Here is a 16,147-nt window from a genome sequence, read left to right on the forward strand (position 1 = left end):
GGCCCTAATCCTGCGCCTCCGGCCAAGCGGGCAGCAGCCCCTCCGAAGCCTCTGCGGCAAAGGAGGTGCCCGGCTTGCAGGGGCCACAAGCGGCGTCGTTTTCGTGGAGACGGGGGGGGGGAGAAAGGGGGCGTGGGGGGAACCCATTAGACCGGCCTCAGCCCCCCAGAAACGGATCTGTGGAGCCGGGGGTCGGCGGCAGCCCTCCCCAAGACGCGCGCGCAGGAGGCCGCGACAGACGCGTGTCTCCGCCACGTGCGAACGGACGCCGGCCCGGCCCCTCCCTCACCCACCATCCCATGAGGCGGAAGAGGTCCTGGCGGGGCTCCGGGGGCTGCAAGGCGCGGCAGGCCGGGCAGAAGCGGGGCGCGGGCGGGCCGGAGGCGGCGAGGGGCCCCCCGCAGCTCCAGCAGCGGCCGCGGCGGGCGTGCGCGGCGCTGCCCATGCGGGGCCCGAGCGGGGGCCTGCGGGGGCGAGCGGGGGCCCCCCCGAGCGCCGCCCGCAGCCGCCCGCTCAGCGCCGCCGCCCACATCCGGCCCTCCGGCGGCTCCCGGCAGGCCTCGCGCGACCCGCCCGCCATTGGCTGCCGCCCTCCGGCGCGCGCGCGGCGGGGCGGGGCGGAGAGGCGGGAGTCCGGCGGAGCGGCCAGGTGAGCGGCCCGGCCCGGCCCGGCCCGGCCCGGCCGCGCTGCCCCCGAAGGCGGCCCCTCGGCCTGCCTCGCCTCGCCTCGCCTCGCCTCGCCTCGGGGCCGCTGTGAGCGGGCGAGGGCGCCTCCCTCCCGCCGCCGCGGCCCTCGCGCCGTGCCGCGCCGCGCCCGCGGGCAGCCGAGCGTGGCGCGGGGCCGGCAGGGCTTCCCGCCCGCCGCCCCTCGTCGCGGCGCCCCGGCTTGGCCGCCGCCGCTCCTGGTGGGCGGGTGCGGGGACGGGGCGGCTGCCGGAGCCCTCCTGGCCCCGCGGGCCGCTTTGGGCCGGGCCCTTGAGCGCCGCGCCGGCCCCGCCGCTCCGCCGCCGTGACGAGCCCGCCCTGTCCCCACAGCAGGTCTGCGCCGGGCGCGGAGATGTCCCAGGACGGGCCCCCCGCCGGGGGAGGCCCCCCGCCGCCCCAGGAGGGCTCCGGCTCCTCCTCCAGCGGGACGCAGGGCGCCAGCCAGTCTTCCTCTAGCTCGGGCACCCTCAGCTCCTTGGACACCCTCCCCACACAGGACCTGCCCCCCATCCCGGAGGACCGGGAGCCCGGGGAGCCTGCCGCGCAGCCGTGGGGGCGCCTCTTCAGTCTGGCGAAGGGCTTCCCCAACTGCGGTACGTAGCCATTGCTGAGGAGCGAGGCGAGCTGCATCTGCGCATAGCAGTTGTGCCACTTTCGTACTGCAATGATAACTGTTGGTGCACATGACACCAATGGCACCAGTAGTTATCGCTGCAGCATGATAACGGTATAACTGCTATGTGTAGATTCAGCTGGCCATTCCGAGGGGCCGGTCGCTCTTTTTCAGTGCAGAGAGAGAGCATGTGGGTTCTGAGCGAGCACTGGCTGACGGCAGGCATTGCTTCTGTGCCGCTACTGACACCAGGATCTCTGCTGGGATTATGTTGCAACTCCTTTCCTTGGAGGCTGCCTGGGATTGGCCTGTGCAGGAGAAACTGACCCGTGTAGGGTCTCCTCCTTCCACAGTGGAGCGCTGCTATTAGCCCCTGGAAGCCAAGATGAAAGCATGGAAAATTAGCAGCAGTCATGGTTGTTTCTTGTGTCCGTGTTGAAATGTGAAATGTTGAAAGGTGGAGGTTCTTTGGAGGAATAAGAGTCCCGTGGCAGTCCCTAAGCGGTGCCCTTTGTTGATGCCCATGTTGTGAGCTGCTACCCTGGTGCCATTCCATTCTTGTTGGTTTTCCAATTCCTGCTGTCCTGCTTTCAAGAAACCACCCCAAAACTAGTTAACGGCAACATACTGTGCATTTGTAACATATTGCATAGTAACACAACATGAGATGTAAAAGATGCTATTGCATGTGTCATAATTGCAAAAATGTTTCTAGAATCGCTGATGTCCTGGGAACGTATCAGCCATGTGGAAATGCCTTGCCAGTCCAAGAGTCCATGTCTGCAGTTGTCTTAGTCCCAAATGTTAGGGCCGCTAGGGATAGGCAGTGTTTACACTTGGAGCGTTCTCTTCGAAACAGGCCCAGAATGTCAGCCCCCACCCATAGTGGAATTTGGAAGAGACCTGTTCAAGTCACCATGCCTTACTATGATTTTTTTCATTCCTCCTGGAATCTGGAGTTGCATTCTTCTTTACTGTGAACAGTTGTGGCTAGGGCAAATCCTCGTGCGGGCTCTCAGCTCAGTTGCTTGGTTTGCTGGTGTTAGAAGGAAAATGTCGCAGGATTTAATCCATCTACATTTTATGATCTTGATGCGTTTTATACAGAGACTACACTGCAACAACTTTGGTCTCCTATATATACTTTTGTTTTACCACTATGTTCTAAGATGCATTGTGTATGGTGCTTTATTCTTTGACTTAGTTTGGGTGATTCCATACTAACAGGGTGTGTGCTTTTGCTGGAAGTAATCTTTTCTTCCTATTCTGTTTCTGTTGGTTTTCTGCTACTAGTGAGAAGAGTGACCCCTTCAGTGGATAAAAGTTAAAATGAGACCCGATTCATAAGCCTTTGTTAGATTTTAATTTTGATTCCCTTGGGAAAATGCCAGCCATGCTTGAGTCTTGTTGGCTCTTCTGTCCAGGTGATGTTGGAGATGCGTTTTTTCGCATCTTGGTTCTTTAATGGGGTTTTGCACTCTTCCTTTGCTCCCACACCAGACTGTGTGAAAAATGAATACTGGTTTGGCAGAGACCTGAGTTGCGATTACAGCTTTGCTAAGTTGAATATGGCAGAGACGGAACTCTACAAGCAGTACAGCAAGAAGCATTTCCGCATCTTCAGAGTAAGTTCTAAAGGGATCCCTCCTTGCGCTCTCCCTAGAGCAGACATTCCAGCATGAGTAAGTTTTGTGGTAGCTTCCCCTGAAAAGTGAGTGGGTGTGTTTTCTCAGCTGCTGGGTTGTGTATGCCCCTCTGGCTAGCAGAGTCTGTCTGGGACTCATGCTGCAGACACTGAAGAACCCTCCTGATTGCATAACTTGCGATTCCGCTAGGAGGGAAGACCTGCTAAGCTGAGCGCCCCCCCGTTAGATCAAGGTTCAGGAGGTGCGGGAGCAGCTCTCTGGCTGGTTTCACCCAAGTATTTTGTAGGCTGAAAAAAGTTCTCTGGAAGTGAACAGTTTGGTCACTGTGCTTGGTAAGCTGCCCCTGGCCTACAGTGGCTCATTGTCCTCTCTGCCAGGACCCAGGACCCAGAAGCTGCTCTGTGACCTACATTGAAGACCAAAGTGCCAATGGGACCTACATCAATGGAAAAGTTCTTGGGAAGGGACGGAAGCTTCCCTTGACACATGTGGCTGAAATTGCCCTCTCCCTGCCCCAGAACAAAGGTAAGAGACACTGAAAGGATGGCTTGTTTTGCAGTGGCATCTTTGGCGGTGCCTATAATCCTGTCAAGAGTGCTAGAGCTGTGGGCAAGGAAGCACATTAATGTTTTCCCATTGTGTTTACACACACATTGGTCTGGTTTTGATTAATTGAATATATTCCCTGAAATCAGTCTTGTGGGAGGGAAGTCTTGGATTCTCAAAGCTTCTCACCCAACCTTCATGGTTTTACAGCCACATAGCTTTATGAAATTGTGCTGAATACATTTTCCTGGTTAGTTGCTCTGGAGAAAACGAACGAGGGCACAAACTGAATCTCCAAGTTTGGGCAATTTTTTGCAAAATAGTATCAACGTAGGCTGCTCTGCACATTCTTGACTTTAAGGGGGCTTCTCCTTTCTGAAGATGTTTTGCTGCCTTCTCAGGCAGCAAAATATCTCAGGCCAGCTCTGAACAGCCTTCATGAATGTGTCTGATCCCCTTTTCAAGCCATCTATCTATGTTGGTGGCCGTCACCTTGTCTTGGTGACTAGAACGCTATGCAGTATTCCAAGGGTGGTCGTACCCCAGATTTTCATAGAGGCATTATGATACTGGCAGTTCTATTTTCAATCCCTTTCCTAATGATTTCTGGCGTGGAATTTGCCTTTTTCACACCTGCTGTACACTTCATTGACATTTAAATTGAGCTGTCCACCACAACCCCAGTGCATCACCTTACACTTACGGAACCTTATTTGCCATTTTAATGCCCATTCTCCCAGTTTGGAGAGATCTGTTTGGAGCTCTTTGCAATCCCTTTTTGTTTTAACCACACTAAATAAGTTGGTGTCATCCGTAATCGTGGACATCACACTACTGACTTCTTACTCCAGATCATTTCTGAAAGTGCGAAAAAGCACTGATCCCAATACAGATCCTTTAGAGACCCCACTTCTTTCATCCCCCCCTTCGTTAGAGGCTGATCTTAGGGGCAGGTCATATATTTTTGGTAGAAGATCAGCAATGTTATTTTTGAGTACTTTAAGGCTGAGTCTTATCTGGAGCCAGTGATGGGTTAATTTTGAATTTGTCAGCAAGGCCTGGAGTTTCACCTCTTGTTGCCTGTATTTGCCTCAGTTCTTCAGGCTCACTTCTTGAGAAATAGCACTTCAGGCACAGGTTATTTGAGCTATGTCTTCTACAGTGAAGACAGATGGAAAGGATTAATTCAGCACTATTAGCATTGGTATATATAAGACAACATATTTCTTCTGATCCCCTCCATTGAATTTAGCTACAACACTGAAACTTGGAGCAGGGTTGTGGCTTTCTGTCGCAATAATAGTTATTGGATTAGGAAAAGGAATTAGGATGTTAGTAACAGGGCTCCGCTCTCCGCTCGCCTTCCCAGTGTTTGTGTTCTCTGACCTCATGGATGATCATCAGTTGGCGTATCCCCAGGAGCTCAGGGACAAATATATCATTTCAAAAACTTTGGGCTGGTAAGTTGGAGAGGCTGTGTTTGTTTTGAGGGATTTGGTCTTGGTGGGACGCTTTCTGCCTGCCTCTGTTGCACTTTCTCGGTGGTGCTGTCCTTGTTGGCCTGGTGTGTATCAAAGCAGTTCAGAAAGTGACCTGTTGTCTCTCTTGATGGGCTCTTTGGTGGGGGGCTCTCTGGTGATGGGATTGGCCATGCTGAGAATCCTCTTGTTGGGGGAGGGGCTCCCCTTTGGCTGATGTACAACTAGATGTGTGGCTTTGCCAAGTAGACCTGCGAATCCTGCTCCTGGAGTGAGGGTGTCTTGGGGTCTCTGGGAACAGGGGAAGGCTGCTTGCTTCTCACTACACCAGGCTTCTCTTACCTGTAGAGAGAGAGTTCTCTCCCCCTGCTCCTTTTTTTAGTGAAGGACCATGAAGATCATGAAATCTTCACTGAAGCTTCCTGCTTGCTTTTTTTGTCAGAGGTTAGCTGGTCAGTTCTTGGCATGCTGTCCTCTGTCTAAAAGGCATTGCATTGTTTTGGTAGTAGCTGCGGAATATCAAATAATGTACCCCTATTTGTCTCTTTCATTTTAGTCCCTGAGACAAAGGGCTTCTGGCCCTGAGTGAAAGAAATGGGTGAGGCCAGATGGTGGTTTAATTAATTATTAATATACCATTTTATCTGCTAAAAAGCCATCAAGGCGGTGTACAACAATTTAAAACAATAAAGCCCTGTAACAATAAAACAAGTATATTCAAAACAGTAAAAACATTAAAAACTACACATTTTAAAAGGCTTAATTGAAAAGATGCATCTTTTCACCCTTTCCAAACGCCAAGAGAGTGGGGTCCAATTGTAGTTCTTGAGGGAGAGCATTCCATAGTTTGGGGGCAATGCAGGAGAAAGCCCTTTCTCACGTGCCCAACAAACAAGCCTCTTCAGGTAATGGCATCCTGAAAAGGGCCTCTCCTGCGGATCTTAATACTTGGGCAGTTTCATAGTGAAACAGGTAGTTCCTTCAATAGCCAGGTCCTAAGCCATTTAGGGTTTTAAAGATTTAGTCCAACACGTTGAACTCTTCTTGGGTGGCCCTGTGTAGAGTTACACAGTCTATTGCAATAGACTGAACGTGATGTAACCAAGGCATGGATAACTGTTGCCACGTTAGACCAATTCAGGAAGGGTCCCAGCTGGCATACTAAGCGTAATTGTGCAAATGCACTCTTTGCTACTGCTGCCATCTGAAGATACAGGGACAGCATAGGATCTAGGAGCAAGCTCAAGCTACGGACCTGATCCTTCAGGGGGAGCGCAACCTCTTCCAGAACAGGTTGAATCCCAATCCCCAAGTCAGGCTTTCTACTGACTGACACCTTGTCCTTGAACTTCATTACTAGTCATTGCTGCAGGATGTGATTACATCATGGTGCATGAACAGGTTGAAGGCTGTTGAGACCAGTGTGTGACATGCCACTGGGCAAGGCCAGCATTGCTAAGCGGCCCCGCAGCTCTGCTAAATGTGTCCATGGCAGGCAGCCTTGATGAGGGGATCTCCTGGTTCCTGTTAACGGAGATGCAGGTGCTCCCCGTAGGTTGGAGGATGAGAGACGGGCATTGCATTTCGATGCCCTGTTAATGTGGGGCTTGGTATGTATTTCTTTCAAAGCTGCCATGTCAGTAACTCTCCTTTTCTACTAGTGGTGCCTGTGGAGAGGTGAAGCTGGCCTTTGAAAGGGACACCTGTAACAAAGTTGCTATAAAAATAATCAATAAGCGGAGGTTTATGGCGGATGTTTTGCCAGAGAATGTAAGTATCTCTGTTTGTTTTTGTCCTCTGGGCAGTGATTTTTTGGTGACAGGGAAATAATCTTTGTAAAACACCTGAGGCTGTCGTGGGTGTTACATAAACTGTTGCAGAACCCAGAGTCAGAGAGACCACGGAGTGAAGGAAAAAGAGATTCTTTATTTAACGCGTGGGCTTAAGGCTGGAATCATTTCCAAAGAGCCAGAAGCCCTGAAATACATCAGCACATTGGTTTTATAGACATTGCGACACATATGAAACGGCTCCTCCTTCCCCTCCCGCGTGGGGTTGCAGTCCTCAACATTTCTTTTCCCAGCACCATTGTTTATAATACAAGAACTGGGTTATAGGATAGCCATGATAAGGAGAGAACAGAAGAGAACAGCAGAGAACAAGAGATACAATTGTATGACCTTTGACAAGATAAGGAATTCCTGTGTCTCGTCAGCTTACAACAATATATTCAGGGAGAAAGAGCTCAGCAAGAACATGAAGCATGAGACTGCATGAGGCTACTTAGTCTGACCCCCGATATGGCTGCTACATTCCCCCCTTAAATGCATAATTTCATTACAATTATAGCATTTCTGATAACCATCAAAGCTTTTTGTGACATACATATTACTTAGCCTCTTGTTGGGCTATTAGAGCGTAGAGGGCAGCAGTTTTACTAGCTGAGACATAAAACAGATTGGTTAAACAGCGCATAAGACAAGGAACGCAGAGACATAACAGAACTTTTATGAACAACACTGGTAGAATTAGGATGAACAATGCTTCAAGCCGGCTAAAATCTGGAAGCCAAGGGGTTAACTAATTGAGCTAATTGTTTTGTCTTATTGTTTTGTTAGCTACTATGTTGTGCAGCTTGTTGATCTGTTCATCTACAGCATTGCCATTATCAGTTAAGTTAAAACAACAGAGCTTTTGGTGTGTCTCACAACTTAAATGATGAAGAAGGAAGAGGTAATCTATACCAGCTCTATTTTCTAGAACTGCACCTCTTAGATCATGCAACTCTTTATTTAACAATGACAATGCTCGTGAGGTGGCATTTATGCTTTTGGCTAAGCTGCAAGCTAACCGGTTGATCTCCAGACCATCAGCCAAGGCTAAACCTGGAACCCCAACCAGTGACATTGCTAAGGCCAATTTTTCTGAGTCAGAATATAACTGCACATGACTATTACAATTTTTAGTTAGTTGGAGTGCTTGAGGCTGCCGTCGACGGATTTTCTCGGGCCACAGGGGAAGAATTGGCACCAGTTCAATTGGCGGCTGAGGCAACATGGGTGGTTATTAGACAAGTTGGCAGGAATGAATGACCAAGTGCGGGAACTACATGTCTAAAACCATCCATGAGGCAAAAGTATGTGGGCATCATTTAAAGATATGTTTTGAATTTTATTACAGTGGAAGGGGGCCAGGGATAGCTTTATATTTTCTGGAAAATTTTTGACAATTAAGCATTCATGCACACGTAGCATTTGTTTCAGCAACGATGGGGGTGCGTAGAGTGAACTCTGTAGGGGGTAGGATCTTTGCAACCACGCCCCAATTAGCATTTTGGGAATAAGTTAAACTTGCACCATAAACTCTTAACATGGTATCTTTTTGAATTTTCCTAGGAGGTCTACAGACAGGTATTAGGCAAGAGCTAATAAGCCTGTTTGCAGGTATATCTCTTGGCAAACAAAAATGTTTTACTCTCGTGATGTTAGCCAGGTGAAGCCAGTAATTATCAGCAAATCACTGGGACAAACTTTCTCTTTCAGGGGCTGGCCCCCCTTTTTGCACCTTATTAAGGAAACACAATGCAACACTACTAACACTACAACACGCATGTTTGATCTTCTTTGGGATCTGACCGTACGCTGGGCAGCTATTCACCTGGCAAGCTGCAGTAGGGTCTAGTCCCCTTCTTCAATTCTCCAGTTGCAGGTCTGACCGTATGCAGGGAGGACAGTTTCCCGGTGTGTCCACAGTAAGGTCTAGCCTGAGTCTTCTTACTGCTTTTTCAGAATGATTTTTAAAGGATTTTCAGGATTTCTGTTTACAGTCTACTTTCCCCCTGTCACTCTCTTGACTCGTGTCCAATGTATCCAGGGTTTAACTCCAGCTGCGGGGGTGGAAAGTATGACAGTTTTCAGTCCTCTCCATCTGGGAGTCAAAGGGTTATTTTTCCTCTTTAACTCATACTTTAACTCTTGGTTGGAAAGGATGAACTTCTGTGATGGGAATGGCTTATTTTCTAAGACAAAGCGACGCTGGGCTTGAAGAACTTTGCTCAGTGTTTGGACTTCTTGTTTAAGGCTAACGTTTGCTTGCTCTTGATGCCGCTCTAGTGTCAATTATGAAGTCAATGTCACAGCCCCTCACAGTCAATGTCACGGCCCCTCTCAAGCTGTCTCCCTCTTCACCCATTCTGGCCCCTTTGGTTTTCTCCTTTGTGTATTTGATTTATTTTATTTGGGCATTCATGCCACTAATGTCCATTTTGTCCACACTGGGCACACTGGTTCTTTTTTAAGAATCTTCTGCCTTTGCCGGGTCGTCTTCTTTTCTTCTTTCGTCCACGTCTTCTTGGGCCTCTGGGTTGAGAGGGGTATACTGGCGATAGGCATCTGAAAGACGCTCCAAGTACGCTCTGGGGCCTCGGTGGCACCTTGCAGCACTTTAGACACTTTGGTCATATTAATTGACTTCTTCATACGTGCTTTCATGGCTTCTAACAGCAGGGTTTGATACTGGGTGAGGCGCTCTAGCCCCACTTGTGTTTTGGGATTTCAGCGGGGGGGGGGGCGATTTATTTACAAGGAGACTTTATTGGGTAACTTACAGCACACAGGTGTACTTAATGGTTGGATCAGACAGCTTCTCTGAACCACGAGCTATTGGGCTAAATGGGTTTTATACCATACATGTTACCCATGAGGCAGCACAACACTAGCAAGCATTTTCAGCATAGGCTAGAAGTGTTTGGTTCTCAGGCACAGCTTCCTGTAAACAACTTCGCTTCCCAGCAAAGTGCTTGATAACACTTTTATTCATTAGTATGGGAAGACAAATTTTTTCTCTTTCTTTTGCTTTCTTTTTCTTTGCTGATCTGCCTGTATTGCAGATCATGTTTCAAACTTTTTACATAAAACTTTTTGCTCCATGCACCAGCCTTGTCTCTTTATTTGTCTTTTTCAAGTTAAACTTACTTAAACCTTTCTGCCTTACACTAGTCCCAATGACACACATTTGGGATAGGCTCGTCTTCTCTTTCTAGTTACATTTTCTTCATTTTAAAGAACTATTACATTATTGTGGCTACTTTACCCCAGGTAATAAGCTCCAGGCACAATCAGCTGCTTTTAATTTACCCTGGGGGCAACTATGGCCACGCTTTTTTCTACAAATGTTTTTTCTCTTTGCCTCTTGCCTCCTCTTTCTCTCAACTTGCCTTTTGTCTTTTCTTCTTGTCATCCATTGGGACCCACACTCAGTATTATTTGGAGTTGCAACTAACACTAATCTGCAAATATCACATATATTTTATGATATTTAAGAAATCATAAAATATACACAACAAACTTTTTTCTGCAATTTAACACAATGAATAGAAAACACCTTTTGCATGGTAAGGCATGATGGAGCAGATCCAGCAATCATACTGCTCTTCTGGTTGAAAGCTCAGGGCCCATTAAAATCAAGGGACGGGCATACCCACACACGCAAAGAGTTCTAGGTCACCATTTTTGCATTGGCAACTCTATGCTGCATGAGTTCTGGCAGAAGGAAATCTAAAAGTCATAGATCAAACTCAGCCTGCTATACACTGAGCTGACTACAAACACAGACACACGGTCCACAGCGATGAGAGTTCAAGTTTATCCAAAGCTTCACAGCACTGTCCATGGCAAGTCTTTGACAATTTAAAATTTTACTTCATGTGCAGAGTGTCTCTAAAAAGCCCAGATGATGATGGAGGCAACCAGAGAAGGCTCTGGGCAATGAAGATGAGATGTTTCCAGCAAAGACTCTCCACTTTTGCATCAGTTTAAAAAGGGGAAGTGTGGCCCTACACCCCTTCTGACAGACAAGGGCTTTTAACTTTTTAGCAAGGCCTCTGTCTAAACAGAGCGGCACAGCTCAGCTCTCTAGCCGTGACGCTTTAACCTGGGCAACTCCTCTGTAAATTCTATTTTACTTCTGTCAGGTTCTCACAGACATTCTAAAAACTTACTCTTTTTTTTTTCTCTTCTAACCTGGTACATGAAAGCACTGAAACACTGAGTGCCGAAACTCAGGACGCTGGGGAGTGATGGGCATCGCCTTATACTTGAATTTTTCAGGCAGCCATTAATCTTCGGGGAGGCGGTGGGGTGATTTGCAGGACTTCAAAGGCAAGCTTCTCAGTTTGTTTGTATTTGTAAATCCCAAGCTCAAAACAGGACACGATGAGGTACAGGGCAGCTAAATCTTTGCTTTGGCACGGGCAACAAATAACTTGGGTCAGCTTTCTTCACTGGGGTCTCAAACAGGAAAACAGTCTTAATTTAAAGTTGTAACATCACTGACAGCGTCAGCCAGCCAGCTACACAGATCTCATTGTTTTTTAAGACAGTTGCTCCAATATCTTCTTTTCTTCTCAATCAGGTTGGGTCTCCCAGCTTACACAGTTTATTGCAGCTTTCAGGAGCATGGTAGTAGCATGATTTTGGCTTGGCCAGGAACATGCTGTCTGGTTTCTCGGTCTCTTCAGCACACACACTCAGGCAGTGTAACACTGGACACTTAAATCAGTGAGATTTCTTCATTGCAGGGAATCCCACGGCAAAAGCTTAATGGTTACGCTCTTCAGAAATCATAAAGCCGATGGTCAGTAGCTACAGGCTCTATGCAATTCTAACACAGTTCAAAGCTAAACACGGTTACCTTGACAGAGATCTTCAACGTGGTCTCTCCGCTTCATTCTGCTTTGGGACAGTCTTATGGCACACTTTTCACTCGAAGAGGGGTCTAGCCTGTGCTCTGGGGGCTGATTCTTCACCTTTATTTTTTATTTTGCCTTCATCTTCTGGGTTTTCATTTTCCATTTCTTAGGGATTTCATCTCAATTAGGCGAGGTGATGATGTTGCACAACTCAGAACGTTGTGGGCAATTTTCCTGCTCCCCCCCTACCCTCGGCGCGCTAGGCTAACAGCCACTTCTTCGGCCTTACACTCTCACGCTCCCACGCTTTGTTAAAAGCCAGACTGTCTTGCAACATTTCTCTAATTAACAGCCTCAGATCTTGTTCTTTTTTTTCCTCTCAGCTCGACCTTGAGCTTTTTGCTGTTTTCTCTCTCTATTCTGAATCTTTAAAAAAAAAAAACCAACGCTTTTCCTTCTTGGTTTGACATACATCTCAAGGGGGTGCAAGTCTTGAGCAGTAGACGAGCTCGCCTCCTCTTTTTTGTGAGAACACATCTTTTTAAGGGTCACCGCCGATTTTATTAAATCTTCTGCCCAACACTTCAATTCTTCATTTTCTTTTATTAATGCTGATTGAGGTGTAAGAGGGGAACCTCCCGAACCCGTAGAGATGAAAGTCTCGGCAGACAATATCTGGGAGTTGAGGACCGTAGCTGAAATCGGCGAATTACTGCCGGTGGGGCTTGAAATGGCGACAGTTCTAAGTCAAAGTGAGGGGCAATGCCTCTGTAGGGGGGATGGCAGGGGCTCAGGAGCCACAGGATCTGGATCTCGACGGGGCGGTCTTACAGTAACATGGGCCCGTGGTGGAAGCAGGGCATAAGCAGGTGGAAACGCCGTTAGCTCTGCCAGATCTTCACACGGGGCTTCTAACACTGGTTGTAATTTCTTTTTGGCCAATTTTTCTTTTCTGAGCACCAAAACTTTTGCCTGGGATTCTAGGCATTTCTTTAGCCATGGAGGAGAAGCGCGGACTATGGAATCTCAGGAGTTTATGTAGGGAAATTGGTCGGGGTGCCCAGGTCTCCCAACCACAATGGCATATACATGGCTGATTTTGCTGGGCTCTAAAGAGCCTTTAGTAGGCCATCCTACACCAAAAGATGGCCACTCTATTTCATACAAAGTCTGCAACCGTTGAGGATTCATGGGGGGTCCCCATAATCTCTACTAAAACCTTTCTTAAAATTTGCTAGCATACATTCCAAGGGGGTGCAAGGTTTGCTTCCCCCACCACCCATAGCCTCCCTCCTAAATTGAAGACAGACACAATTAGGGAATGGGAATTGGTCAGTGAGTAAGGGGTCTCACTGGCCGACACAAGAGGATTTTACACACCACGCACTTTGCTGCTGGCCTGGGCACCCGGTCGGTCAACGGTATGCGTCAGAAACCGCAGTAGCCACTCACACAATCATCAGTCTCTCCACTGCATCCATATGTCCCTGCCACCCACTTTTCCCACTTTTTACCAGAGCGGAAAGCGGCTTCCCCAGCTTCCTCAGCTTCCTACTGAGTACTGGCATGCTGGGTACTGGCGCCCACTTGGGGGTGTGATCAGGCCCCCCTTCTACCCTCAAGGAGTAGGTTCTTTTTGTATACGTATACCACCAACACTGACCTTCTTCATAAGGCGGGGCCCTCTTTTTTTCTGCCCAGTGGCCTTTCTCCCTAAAGGCGGGGCCCTCTTTTTCCCATATACTTGCCTTTCTCCTGAAGGCTTCCAATGTGGGTTTCAACTCAATTGCAGCTGCGATACAGGCAGGGCTCAAGTTCCTTCCTCCGCTTCCCAAGGTTCTCTTGCTGCTCGCTGCCGTTTGGGCGATCCCGGTGCAGGCTTTCTCCCATTCACTCGACAAAAAGGTCGGTGGTGCCAAGAAAGGGAGGCATGCGCCGAGCTCGTCTTCCCGGTGCGGCGATTAAGAGCAGGCAACTGCCACCTCTCTGTCTCACAGCCTGCCACATCCGAGTCACGGCACCATTTATGTTGCAGAACCCAGAGTCAGAGAGACCACGGAGTGAAGGAAAAAGAGATTCTTTATTTAACGCGCGGGCTTAAGGCTGGAATCATTTCCAAAGAGCCAGAAGCCCCGAAATACATCAGCACATTGTTTTTATAGACATTGCGACACATATGAAACGGCTCCTCCTCCCCCTCCCGCGTGGGGTTGCAGTCCTCAACATTTCTTTTCCCAGCACCATTGTTTATAATACAAGAGCTGGGTTATAGGGTAGCCATGATAAGGAGAGAACAGAAGAGAACAGCAGAGAACAAGAGATACAATTGTATGACCTTTGACAAGATAAGGAATTCCTGTGTCTCGTCAGCTTACAACAATATATTGAAGGGAGAAAGAGCTCAGCAAGAACATGAAGCATGAGACTGCATGAGGCTACTTAGTCTGACTCCCGATATGGCTGCTACAAAACAATTTAAAAATCTTTGCTTTGCTGATTAACACAGTAGCCCTTTTTGCGGTTAACCCATGGTTTGTTGTTGGGTTGACTACTGGGTTGTTTAGCCCCTAAACAACCCAGTGGTCTGGGTTCGCACCTTTCACTCCAAAACCTATGAAGGAGCCGGTTGTGGCATAAAAGGGGAAGAGAAGGGCATGCTGTGGGCAGCACGCTCATTCGTGCGAACCAGGTCGGTATATGTAAGATTGCTTCTGCTAAATATTTGTGGCTAACTCACAATCTTAACTGGCAGAGCTCTCAGTCTTAAACACACAACTTGGAATTAATGGGCTACTTTGCATGATCGCCAGCGCAGTTAAGAAGCCACAGTGGTTTATTAACCGTGCTGTGTGTGCTGGTTGCATGCTGGCACTATTTGCTTAATTACCCTCACTGGTGAACCCGGTGATAGTGGGTTGCTGCCATGGTTAACAAACCACCCCAGAACCCTAAAACAGCCCATGGTGTTAAGACCCAAGTTCTTGTAGGCTAAGATGTGTATAATTTTTCTATGGAGACTAGAAGTCCTTCCCTTCCCAGTCTCTAAACCTTTCCCCGTTCAGCTCCCAATCTGAAGATCTTGTCTTGGGGCTGGCTTTCTGTTCGTATGTGAATTCCATGTACTTCTACTGGCTTTTAGACTTAACTTACAATTTACTTGAGTGCTCTTTATTTGGTTGTTCTAATTCTTGCTTCTTGGTCTACCATGCAGGTGGCCTTTAGCACCTTTATTGGGTCTTGATGTTTTGTAGGTGTGAGATTCTTTCTGTTTTAAATGACGCCTCAAACTAACTGGAAGGGCTAAAGCTGTATAAGTGACTTTGTTTTGATGTTCCTCTGTTTAAAAGCAGGAGAAGCCTTTTAACGTGGAAACGGAAGTGGAGATTTTGAAGAAGATCAACCATGTAAGTGCCTTTTTGAAGCAGACAGCTTTTTTGCCTCACCAAAAACAGTCCAGTGAGAACTGGGCACGCTTAGTGGCCGTGAAATACTGGCTGGTTGTTGAAATGGGGGGAGGGTGATGGAATGGAGTATCTTGGAAGAGGGCATGTCTGGCTGGAAACCTGATCAGGAGTGACATTTTGTTGCACGGCCCACTCGTACCTTTTTGACATCCTGATGTAGAACTCATGGAATGGCATATTTAGGTTTCAGGGCAGAAATGCTCCTCACCTCCCTTATTCTCAGCCATTTCCCACTCATGGAAGGTTCTGTGCTGCCATCTGGCTGTAGAGAAAATGTGTATTTGTTGCCTTCCTTTTTCGTGTGTGTGGATTCACAAGCTCTTTCCCCCTTAAAACAAAAGCCTGAACACTTTCTCTGTGGGTGGTTTATTCCTAGAAAGTGCTTGGACATATCCTTTCCTTCCCTCCTACAGCCCTGCCTAATCAAGATAATAGACTTCTTTGAAGGAGAAGACTTTTACATTGTGTTGGAATTGTAAGTCACCCACCTCTGTTGGTGTTTCTGGGTTTTATGCCCATAGTCTTTAAGTGTAGTCAAGCCTGAAAGTGTCCATGGGAATGTGGAGGAGACATGTGCAGGGGGGCTATTCAGTTCAGCATTGTTATAACTAAAGAAACAAAAATTCAGAGGATAGCTGTTGGGAAGAGAAGTTAGAGGAATAGAACTAAGGAAGAACTGGGGCTGTGTTTCTCAGGGGCTGGATTTCTATGGAGAAGCTGAAGAATCCCCATTCCTTTTTCAGCTTCTGTCAGTAGATGGCTCCCTGGTTAAGTCCAGTTCATGCATCTGCTGAAGGAGGCAGTTGATGCCCAAACGTGTGTGCCACAGTGAGCCACTTGGTTTCCAGGGTGGCGTCGCCTTTTTATCCTCTTCTGGGGAGGCACCTTTGGTCAGAGGGATTTCCATGAACCACAGTTCTGCTACCCCCTGGCTTCCATGCTAGTTTTTTTTATAGACTTCCAAGACTAGTTCTGGCTCCTTGCATGCTATGCTGAGGGATGTTGTT

General features: G+C 48.1%; 2 protein-coding genes across 13 annotated transcripts in view; one reads left to right on the top strand and one right to left on the bottom strand.

The window, feature by feature from the left end:
• Positions 1-668, bottom strand: part of HSCB (HscB mitochondrial iron-sulfur cluster cochaperone) — a 9,732-nt gene extending 9,064 nt beyond the window's left edge. Inside the window, exon 1 of the mRNA XM_084819797.1 lies at positions 294-668. Coding sequence (XP_084675923.1) covers positions 294-580 — 287 coding nt within the window. The 5' untranslated portion in view covers positions 581-668. The remainder of the gene's footprint in view (positions 1-293) is intronic.
• CHEK2 (checkpoint kinase 2) overlaps positions 615-16,147 on the top strand; it is a 27,918-nt gene continuing 12,385 nt past the window's right edge. For 3 of the 12 annotated variants that reach the window (XM_084819792.1, XM_084819784.1, XM_084819788.1), the window contains exons 1-8: positions 615-649; positions 1,036-1,298; positions 2,819-2,943; positions 3,342-3,489; positions 4,880-4,970; positions 6,650-6,758; positions 15,024-15,080; positions 15,554-15,615. In XM_084819792.1, the coding sequence (XP_084675918.1) occupies positions 1,058-1,298; positions 2,819-2,943; positions 3,342-3,489; positions 4,880-4,970; positions 6,650-6,758; positions 15,024-15,080; positions 15,554-15,615 (833 nt within the window). In that variant the 5' untranslated portion in view covers positions 615-649; positions 1,036-1,057. The remainder of the gene's footprint in view (positions 650-1,035; positions 1,299-2,818; positions 2,944-3,341; positions 3,490-4,879; positions 4,971-6,649; positions 6,759-15,023; positions 15,081-15,553; positions 15,616-16,147) is intronic. The other 9 variants (XM_084819794.1, XM_084819786.1, XM_084819790.1 and 6 more) reach the window with 3 other exon arrangements.

The sequence above is a fragment of the Heloderma suspectum genome, chromosome 13 (assembly GCF_057233095.1).
Source record: "Heloderma suspectum isolate Gila_16-S chromosome 13, 16-S_ref, whole genome shotgun sequence".
In the NCBI taxonomy this organism is placed as follows: domain Eukaryota; kingdom Metazoa; phylum Chordata; class Lepidosauria; order Squamata; family Helodermatidae; genus Heloderma; species Heloderma suspectum.